Raw genomic sequence first — 11347 nt, 5'->3', positions numbered from 1 at the left:
ACACCAAGCATTCAAACAAAAGCCTAAAACTATAAACTCCTTCAATATAATGAAATAAAAGTTTTTTATACTATGTCAAACATAAATTTATGCATTTTTTCTTTCACCTTTAGGTACTCTTTTTCATGATATTTCAACTCGGAAATGGCACAAATTCCATAATTATGTTTAAAGTTTTGTGTTTGATTTATTTTAAAGTTACAAAAATTTATTTTCTTCACGATAAAGAGTTTTGGGTTTAGTTTTATGAGTTTTATGACTTATTTGAGATTTTTTGAAACTTTAATATACTGTTGAGACGGATGTGACACGAAAGGCTTTAAAGGGTCTCTTCACTTCATTAGCGACTCAAATTTCTATCAAAAGGACCTCCCTAACCATATTTTTAAATTTAAGAGGCAAAATTGGCTTGTCATGATACTAAGGAACCAAAACGATCAAAACCTTAAAAACAAGGGATCAAATTGGTTATAATTTGTATTGTTTTAACATGCGTATGCACTCACATGACATTTCTTTTTCAGTTTCCTTTCAGTTTCAGCCATCAATTCTACAATCGTCACATTTAAATGAAGATAAGGTATAAAACTGATACGTGGTCATAGATGAGCAATCACATTAGTCAAGAATCATAAATATAGGAATTAAATTTTCCCTTACTACTCATACCAAACGTAACCCAAATTTTCTTATTTTGCAACTTGACGAGTTCAATTTAAGTTTGGCTTTCATACGCTTGGCGTGTGCAGTGAGCTAAGGTTTAGAAGAAGCAATCATCACTAATGACAAAATGGCCTGACTAAAGGAAAACCCACAGTCAGGTAGACCAGTTTTCTGAGTAATAGAGTTGTACTTAGAAACGTTATCTAAGAACTAGTTCTTCCTTTTAATCTGCAATTAGGCACGAGGGGGAAAAAAGTTCATTGGTCTCTAATCCAAACACATCCTTTAGTTTTTTCCTACAAAAACAAGAAATAAAAAAAAGATTTTAAAAAATGATAAACATGTCCCAAAACTCAACGAGTTAGATACCTATTCCTGATCTGGTCCAGTGCAGAAATATGTTATTATCGAGCATATGAAAAATAGGGCTGTGAATGTGTCTAATCAAACCAAGTATCTTGTTTATTTATTTTAAAGAATTTTGAGATAGTATTTAGGATTGACTCGTTTATTTACTGAGGCAAGTTCAAAAGAATTTTTATTGAGTCCAATTCGAGTAATTTTTATCTATAAAATCCAATTTTATGATTATCGAGCTATGCTCGAGCTGCAGTTAAAATTTTTTTAAACATAAAATTTTATTGTAACTTGATTAAGTTAGTTTGCAAATCAAATTCGAACAAACTTTTACTGACCGGAATTTGCTTTGAATATTGAGTAGTTTAGTTTATATTTCAGGATGGAGGGATTTAGGGTTTGGTTCACATTATAGAATTTCAATAAGAAGCAAAGCCCCATTATGGACATGAGTATTTGTTACTTGTCCAGTTTAGCAACGGGATGAGTTTTTTATTCTCTAATGAGTTAATCAATTTAAAATCTGAGTCATAAATTGGGAAAATATGAGATAAAATCTAACACTTTAATATCCATTAATAAATTTGTTAAACATCTGACAATGGTACAATCATAGTATACTGTTGTATTCAAATGCACAGAATATCTACTTTTATTGATATATGCATCAAATTTTATTATAACTTAATAATATTATGCTCTTTTACTCCTTTTTTTGATAAAAATAAATTTTATTAACAGATTGCTAGAAATCTCTCAATAATACACTCAAATTTCATTTGACATACATTTACCATTATTACCGTTTCCCCCCCCCCACCCCACACCCCACTGAAACCATGAACCCTACGTCATCTATGAGCCATGCAAATCGCAACAGCACCTTTGGTCTGCTGCTATATACGAGCCCCCAAGCCTGCTAGCTGCTGATCACTGCTAGTATTGACAGAGACTGCTGGAATCAGCTAGCTCCTACATACAGGACTTATCCATTCAAAATTCCACCACATCCTCCTCCTCCTCCTCCTCCTCTTCCTCCTCCAATCGCCCTCTCCTTAAGGATCGACGAAATCTCTGCCTTGTCCAACCAAAAAAGAATTAATATTCACCAAAAGAAAAGAATAGAACTTCACCCACCTTCTTGATCAGTCTATAGTGAATTTGGTGCTAAAATACTAATCCCACTACTGCTACTAGTAAGCAATCAGACATGGCAGCGTGGGAGGCTGAGAAGGACAGGACAGTGTGTGTTACAGGAGCAGGGGGATACCTGGCATCCTGGTTAGTCAAGCTACTCCTTTCCCGCCACTATACTGTTCATGCCACCCTCAGAAACCCCGGTACGTATTTCATCCTCATACCCCTTCCTTCCTGATTTACTGCTCTTTTTTTTTTGGGGTTTTGGGTCTTGTATAATTTGTTTCATTCCCTTTAATACAACAATTGATTTTTTACCTGCTGTCAATTGGCTGTTTCCTATCTGATGTAGTGGGAATTGCTGTAAATGTTTTGTGAAGGGTGAGAAATATGTTTAATTGAAGAAATATATAAAAGCACCTGCTGTGAATTGTGTGCTTCGTTACTTGATGATGTGGGCACTGCTGTGTATGTTTTGTAGACGATGAGAAATATGTTCATCTGAAGAAACTTGACAAAGCAGCTGAGAATTTGAAACTCTTTAAGGCTGATTTGCTGGATTACAACTCCATTTCTGCAGCCATCAGGGGTTGTGATGGCGTATTTCATGTAGCTAGTCCTGTTCCTTCAGGCTCTGTTCCCAATCCTGAGGCAAGACCATTTTCAATCGTTTCAATTGCTATGATATTTTATCCTTTTGGTTCCCCCAGAATAACATCTTTAACATATCTTTTGTTTATGAGAGACAGCTTTTGTCATAACAGATGATATTTTATTGCGTTTTGCCAAACATGAGCTAAAGTTGGGTATCGTTTAAAATAGGATCTTGTTAAAGCTTTTGTACGAACTTATGTAGTCACTGGGGCTCTTTGCCTTTCTATCTATTTGTGGAAGGATTTTTCAAATGTTGAAATGAGTGAATAAATGCATATAATAATAACCTAAGCTGGTAACCAAGTTCATCGCTGGCATAAGCAGTCATGAGTTCTTAACTATGTACTCATTCACTCTAAAGATGTCAGGTTAACCGACACTACTTAGTCGTCTATCTGGATATATTTTACGCAAAAACAAGCAGTTCAGCATGAAGAGTTGAGTGCTAGTTCCTCTGCCAACATGATGATTTCTTGCAGGTTGAACTTGTTGAGCCAGCTGTAAAGGGTACCCTTAATGTACTGAAGGCTTGTTCTGAAGCAAATGTCAAGCGCGTTGTAGCGGTTTCCTCTCTTGCTGCTGTTGTAATGAGTCCTAATCTGCCTGAAGGTGAAATTATAGATGAGAAGTGTTGGTCAGACGGAGAATACTGCAAGGCAACAAATGTATGCATCAACATAATTACACTTTTTACAGTTGCACCTTGGTTTTGTAATTGTGCAGAAAATTCACTGTCTTATTCATACTGCTTCTAAGATTGCTGAGAAATCAGATTTTAGCAATTACTATCTGTTTTTGGTTGACCATCCTGTACTAATATTGCTCCAGATCTGGTATTGTTACTCCAAGACGGTTGCTGAAAGAGAGGCTTTACAATATGCAAAAGAAACTGGCCTTGATGTTTTAACTGTATGCCCATCCTATGTTTTTGGCCCCATGCTTCAGCATGACGCAAATGCTAGCAGCCTAATTCTCATAAAGCTATTGAAAGGTGATTTACTAATGCCCGTAATCAAATCAATTAGAGAACTATTCTGTTATGTTATATATTTTCTTTCTTTCTTTCACCTTCTGCATGGAAGTGGTCGTAAGTGATACAGTTTTTTCCTTGATATTGGTTTGTGCCTAAGTGAGCATGGAGTCACTGTAGAACTCTGATGAACTCTAAAGCTTAGCATTTTTTCTTTTGGTCCGTCAAAGGTCAAGCAATTGAATTTCTTCATGCGGTTGATCAACTAATTTTCCAAGTAACCCATCATTTTTATGCTTCTGGCTTCCAGTGTTATTTTCATGATACAAAATGAATTGATGTCAATAAAATTTCACAAAATTCGTCAACATGGTTGCGGTTGAACTTCTAGGAATGAAATTATATTCATTGAGATAACTGCGTTGCCGTCCTTTTGGCATTTTTTTTAATCTTCAAGCCAGCTGAAAGGTTTTCAGATTCTAAACCTGTAAGCTATCTGCCATTCTAATAGTTTTATGACTTTGGCAATGATCTGAAAACTTGCAAAGTGATCTAAAAAAAAAACTTAAGAACCTAATGGAAGGTGAGAAAGACAATAGGCATAACATCTGAAGAGGTTGCATCTTTCAACTGTTTGCTTGATTGCTTTGGGACGTAGTTGAAGATATAAAAGGTTAACATTGCGACCTGTAGGTCCTTTGCAGTTCAAAAGTCGCATGAATTTATTGCGGTACGATTTGTCAAAGGGATTGTATGTTTCATATATGCAGTAAAGAACTCAGAGATTAGCTTAGATAACATCATTTTTTGATATTAAACTGCTCTTCTTTTTACTCCTTGGCTGCACAGAAGGATGTGAAGAAACAGAAAACAAATTCTACAACACAGTAGATGTGCGTGATGTGGCCGAGGCACTGCTTTTGGTTTACGGGAGACCTGAAGCTGAAGGCCGGTACATATGTTCACCTCACGTCACCACGACAAAAGATATGGTGGAAACTCTGAGGAAAAACTATGCCAACTACAAGTACCCTAAGAGGTGGATTACCATCTTTGAAATTAATTGTCTCGTTTTTCAGACACCCCGTTTGTCCTGATTTTCTTGTTTGTTCATGTCCGTCATGATTTCCATTTCCAAAAGTGTGGCATCTACGAGTCTCTACAAGAACCATTTATGTTGTCTGCATATTTTCTTGATATAACTCATTTCTTCGCAGACTCATAGAGGTGAAGGATCAAAGCCGATGGAATATTAGCTCAGAAAAATTGGAGAGGCTGGGCTGGAGATATAGGCCAGTGGAAGAAACTCTTGTTGACTCTGTCGAAAGCTACAAGCAGGCTGGGATCTTAGACTGATAGGGTGCTTCTGTTGTGCGTTAATGCACCTGTGTTATATAAAAAGGCAAAAAAGTACTAAGAGAATAAGGCTGTTTTGGTGCAAGTTACCTACAAATACGGTTAAAAGAAAATATAGAAAAATAAAAAGAAAAAAAATCTAAATTTTCTGATTCATCTCCTCCCTTACTCTCAGCATCCTTCTCCCTCCTCCCCCTCCTCTCCATAGTTCCTCCATTTCGCCATACATACAAGTCAGATGATGTCAATTCACTGCTTGAGTATTTATTTGTTGATTGGATTGTTTTTGTGTAATTTTTGTAAAATTTGATGCTAAATCTTGAGGAGAAATTTGAAAATTGGATTTTGCATGTTCTGGTTGCTATTTTATGATTATTAAGATTTGTTTTGGGTAGGGTGAGTATGGGTTGAGTAGTACATGTTCTATGCATTATTTGGCTGATTAGACCTGCACCTTGCAGGTCAGTTATTTTTTGACCCTTATCCATCCCACATATGAACGGGTATTCGTTAAGGTAGGGTTGGCTCAACAGGTACCTGCGTCGCCTTGGTTATCATTTAATTTTTTAAAAAAAAATAATTTATAGTAATTTAATTTTGTATTATGAATATTTATCTAAGACTTAATAAAGATTTTTTTCTCAAAAAAAGTCTCCTACCAAAAAACAAATATGCGAAGAGAATACAAGAAAAAGAAAATAATTAAAATAATTCAAAATCAATGAAAATTTCAACTAAATAGTACCTTTTTAAAAGTATATATTCTACATTAATTAAACTCTTTCCTAAAAGAAAAAAAGATCACGACCTCTATAAATGAATCTTATAAACAAACTATAATTTTCATATTTATAATGTAGCTTCTTCAATAAAATTACTTATTTAGCTCCAAAAGTATTATTTTGTAGTATGTGTATAAAAATAAAAAATAAAAAATATATTTGTGTGACGCGTTGGATACCCATGGATTCTTAATACCCTACCTTGCATCGCATATAAGTAATTACCTAACCCTCTTTTGACCTAATCAAATAATGCACATCGGATACCCTATTTGTTGAATCGAATCGAATCGAATCGAATCGAATATGATGGATTTTTGAGTTAACGGGTATTTTTGTCCAACCCTAGTATTGTGTGTCTTCAAAATTGTTTTAAAGGGGTTGATTGGGTGCCCCAATGGCAGAGTGAGTGTTGGTTGATGAATTTGTTTAGGCATATGCCCGAGTATGAGACAAGCCCATAGCAGGAGGCAATCCCGAAAGTTTCGAATTTTCAAATCAAAATTTCAATTGTGACCCTGTTTTTGTATCGTCAAAGGGTTTAAACTGATGAAAAATGATGCCATAATCATGAGTCAAGCGAATAAAATGAGTGTTGGGCAAGAATTGATCTTGAAAAGCAGTTTTGGTGGTGGTTGAAGATGGGCAACCAGTGTCGGCCAATGTTTTTAAACTCGGACCGGCTAGCGAACCGGAGAGGCGGCCGGTTCGCGGTCCGAACGGTCCGACTAGTTCACCGGTTTTTTTTTTTCTTTTTTTTTGCAACTTTAGTGTTAAGTACTTCACAAGTTTTCATTCTACACTTGAACTTGATGGCTAGTGTACAATGTAACATGGTTATTGATAACTTAAGTTCCTAAAATGCATCCACCAACATAACTAAATTTAAGTTGACATAATAACAAATTTCTTAAAAGTTATACATAAAACCTGGAATGATAAACATAATTAAAATATCATAATTCACCACAAGTTTTCATAAATTCATTACAAACATAAATAGATACAATCCAAATGTTCACCAATTATCACAAATAAGAACACAAAAATAAATAAAATAAAAATTGAAATTCTTTTACAATCCTTAAAAAGTCCATAAAATAGTCCAACTCATATTCAAGATAAACCATTTGAATAACAAACTTCCATCAGTGGCATGATAAGCAACAACACCACTTTCACAATTTCATCAACTTAACCTGAAAAAGTTAAAATTTTATTATAAAAATATAAATCTAATTGCTCAAACTCAAAAAAAAATTTGAAAAACAAAGATACAACTAAACACAAAAAATTAATTGCTACTAAACATCTCTAATTAACATGTTATGTGAGCTAAAGAAAAAAGAAATCTAATATACAGAATAAATGAAACTGTTGAGTAAGAATAACTCTAACCAGCTTTAAATGAAACAATAGCTTTAAATGATTGTATAATTCTTGGCACTTTTTTTTAAGCTTTTGTTTGACAACTTTCACAAATCAATAAAGAATAGAAAATTTATACAATCATTGAAAAAACAGGACAATCATTGATACAAATTTTATTAATTTGATACTTCATCCAAAAAATAGCTTGTCCAAATATGATTGCAAAATCTAAAATATATATAAAGGAGTTTGGAACATGCCTTATTGTAGAATGGACTTCACACGGATGCAAATTATTACCATTAGCATTTAAATAGCCAGAGGATATACTCCCGACTTCGCATGATGACCAGTTTCATTTGTCGCCAGAAAGGTTCAAGAATATTTTAATTCCTGTTTGGATCTTCATTATTCCATGATCCTATACCATTAATTATTTTCAATTCAATGATCAATAGCTTCGATTATGTGCCAACTACCATATTTTTGACCAGCCCAATGTTATTATTTGTAATTCCTACCCAATTCCAACACGGAGGTGCGCTACTTTTGCAATAATTTCATCCTTAATTAATCAAAATAAAAATAAAACAAAAATTAGGGGAAACAGATGAAAATTGAGGGGGAAAAGAAGAAAATGCAAAAAAATCAGCTAAAGATAATAATATAGAAAACAAAAAACCTTGAAAAAGGAAAAATTAAACTAACCACGATGATGGAAAACAGGAAAAGTTGAAATTTCCAAGTCGTCTACAATCTGCTAAAGATGATAGTTGATGATAATGGTGAAGGCTTGAGAAAATCTTGTTGTGGATATTTGGGTTTGAAAGGGTTAAGAAGAAAATGTTGAAAAAAAAATTCAAGAGGAGAATGGAGAGCCGTTGGCCGCCTGATGAAGCCGAGAAAGTGATGAAAAGAGAAGTGCGCTGCACTCTGCTGTTTCTTTTGTTAATGTTAGGGTTTCAAACTTTTAATCTATTTTTTAGTCAAGTTAAATACAATTCTCAACAAACCCAACCTGTCCTATGATTGTGGTCTAGCGGTAAGACACTCTTATGTGAGCAGGAAGGCACAGGTTTGATTCTGATTAGCCAATTTTTGAGACATTTTGTTGAAAATTTAAAAACCGCCGGGTTTGGGACATTTTGTTGAAAATTTAAAAACCGCAGTACGGTTTTTCACGGTTCATATGGTTTGACCGGTTTCTAGCGGTTTTTCATTAATTGGCAGGTTTGATGCTAGACCAGACCGGTGGTATGTCCGGTTCACGGTCCAACCGGTCGAACCAGCTGGTCCGGTCTAGTTCTGAAAACATTGGTGTCCGCCATTGCAGCTGTGAGGATCAGGGAAAATGATTAATTTTTAAAATTATATTTTAACCTACTAAACTTTCGGCCAAGCTTTATTTTGACCTAAAAGTTAGTCAATCATTGCACCTTAACCTCAAAACTCAAGACTCCGTTTGGACTAGCTGTTTTTGGGGGTGTCTTTCAAAAACCTTACTGCAACTATATATAAAAAAAACTTTTACTATAGATTTTTTTGAGGTGTCTTTAGAAGTATTTTCAGGGCTTTTCAAAATATATTTTGGGATATCTTTAAAATATATTATATATTTTGCAACAACTGTATGGGGTATTTTTTAAAAATTTTACACCACCCATCACCACCACCTGCCGCCGCCACCCCCTCCCTCCTCCTCCCCTCTATCTCCCTCTTTCCCTCCCTCTCTTTCCTCCCCCTCCTCTTCCTTCTCCCTCCTCTTTCCTCTCCTTTTCCCTCAACTTTCCTCTTCTTCTCCCCCCTTCCTTCTCCTCTCCCGCCCCCAAACCCCTCTTCCCTCGCGGGTGGTGGTTACGACTCCATCTGAGAAGCCACCAGTCACGACTTCTGGCAACCTTTCTAGTCACGACCGGGAAGGTTGCGGTTAGTAGAGGAGAGAGGGGCTTGGGGGGTGGGGAAAGGAAAGGGAGAAGGGAGAAAGGACAAGGGAGAGGAGGAAGGAGAAAAGAGAAGAAGAATTAGTAGGGGGGAGAGAGAGAGAGAGAGGAGAGGGGAGAGAGGAAGGAGGGTCGTGGGTGTGGGGGCGGCTGTGGTAGTGGAGAGTAATGGATGGTGGTGGTGGTCGTTGTAGTGGGTGGTGTGGGGAAGAAGAATGAGGGAATTTTTTAATTATTTTTTAATGTATTTGAGATATGTTGCATTTTTTGAATTGTTTTTAAGGTTGTTTTTAAAATTTATTACTGTAGACCTAAAAAACAAAAATAATTTTTCAAAATACTATTAAATCCAAATGGATTCCAATTTAACCAAATTTCTAATTATTGAGGTATCTAGAGTTAGACATGTCAATGGGTCGAATCTTACCCAGATCCAACCCAAACCCACTATATTTGGGTAGGGTTTGGATTTAATTTCTCAAATCTAGACCCTACCCATACCTAGACCCAGACCCTGTGAGAGAGTTATGGGTCTAGGTAGGGTCTAGTTTTATAGAATCCATATTCAAATCCAAACTCATACCAAACTTTACCCAAATCCATATATATATATAATTAAATAACATATATATTAGTAAATTTATAAAATAATCTAATATTTTATGGCTATTGGATCGAATATAGTAAGATTTTATGGTATCAGAATCTGTATTTAGTGTTGATGGTTTGGTGATTGAAGAGACTCATGTCAAACTGGTTCTAGATATGATTGAAACATTAGTGACTAGTGATGATTGAATTAAATCAAAGAAAAAATTAGAGTAAAATACCAAAAAACTCCTCGTGATTTTGACGGGTATTTTACATACGTGCAAGCTAAAAAATACCGAATTACACCCGTTCACTGCAAGTATACAGATCAACTAGTAGTTTAGGGTATATATCGGGTCGATCCCACAGGGAAGAGTGAACAATTACCGGTATTACTAAAGCTTCTCTATTATTTAGACTATCAATGAATGATAACAAATTTATCCTACTGAAATTATACAAAATAACAAATAAATGCTCCTTAGGTTGTGGTATCCCTAACTACTCATGCAAGTGCTATATTTGGATCATTGAATACTACATCTAGGCTAATTATGGTGTAATTTCCTTAACCATGTGAAACCTACTTTCGTAGTGAATCAATTATACTTATAACTAATCCATACATATTCTCATGGTTATGAAATTAGCTACAAGTTCATTTTTTCAGTGAAATTACATGAAATGAATCACTAAAAACCACATAGGTGCACCTCTACTTTCGTGATTGTACTCCCTATGTTTAGCACTTCTTGAACTAATGTTAAATCTCAATTTTCATTGTAGAAATAACACCTTAGATAATCACAATTAATGGTACCAGATTAATCATGATTTAAAGAGCTAAAGTGCTAAATAACTTGCTCAAATCATAGCAGTTAAATAGCCAAATGATAAACACTAACAATCATAGAAAGTTCAACCAAACCCAAGGCATAAACTTTAGAAACACTTAATAGACATAAATTCCAGAACTTGCATATTAACTAAATTTGGAATCAAGTACAAAAGATAAAGAGTTGGAAAGGAATGTAACCCATGTCACTTGAGCTCATCACCTTGCCTTCTTCATCTCCATCTTAATCCTAGTCTAGCAATATACAAGAATGGATGAACTACACTAGCTAAACTATCCTACACAAAGGAAATGGAAGAACTACATTTCTGCACTTCCGGCTCTCTCCCGTATGTCCCTCTATTTTTCTGCTATGAACTCCATCCCTTTTGCTCTATCTCCTCTCTCCTTTCTTGCAATGAATTTGGCTCTTTTTAATGATGAAAATGGTCAAGGAATGAAGCTTTACACTTTCTCCTTACAGCTGGTAATGTTTCTCACATGTCTAGCATCCCATGTGAGTTGGTAGAGGTGAAATTGAGTTTTCCGCGTAAAAAGCAGACTTCTCTGACCACAATCCGGCCAGGAATCCGGCCACAAATCCGGCCAAATTCCGGCCGGATTGCTACAGTAAATCTGGGCTGCTACAGTGATCCGAGCTGCTATAGTGCCTCGGATCCGTATGGATCCG

The 11347-nt window shown here is 35.4% G+C and overlaps 1 protein-coding gene across 1 annotated transcript; it reads left to right on the top strand.

The window, feature by feature from the left end:
* The first annotated feature begins 1946 nt into the window (after window positions 1-1946).
* Window positions 1947-5487, top strand: LOC113732295 (cinnamoyl-CoA reductase 1-like). The gene is made up of 6 exons (XM_027257990.2): window positions 1947-2360; window positions 2639-2808; window positions 3291-3476; window positions 3640-3802; window positions 4631-4820; window positions 4999-5487. The coding sequence occupies exons 1-6, from the start codon at window positions 2231-2233 to the stop codon at window positions 5135-5137; spliced, it is 978 nt and encodes a 325-aa protein (XP_027113791.2). The 5' UTR covers window positions 1947-2230; the 3' UTR covers window positions 5138-5487.
* The last annotated feature ends 5860 nt before the right edge of the window (window positions 5488-11347 follow it).

The sequence above is a fragment of the Coffea arabica genome, chromosome 2c (assembly GCF_036785885.1).
Source record: "Coffea arabica cultivar ET-39 chromosome 2c, Coffea Arabica ET-39 HiFi, whole genome shotgun sequence".
Taxonomy (NCBI): domain Eukaryota; kingdom Viridiplantae; phylum Streptophyta; class Magnoliopsida; order Gentianales; family Rubiaceae; genus Coffea; species Coffea arabica.
This window is presented reverse-complemented; position numbering and strand designations above follow the sequence as displayed.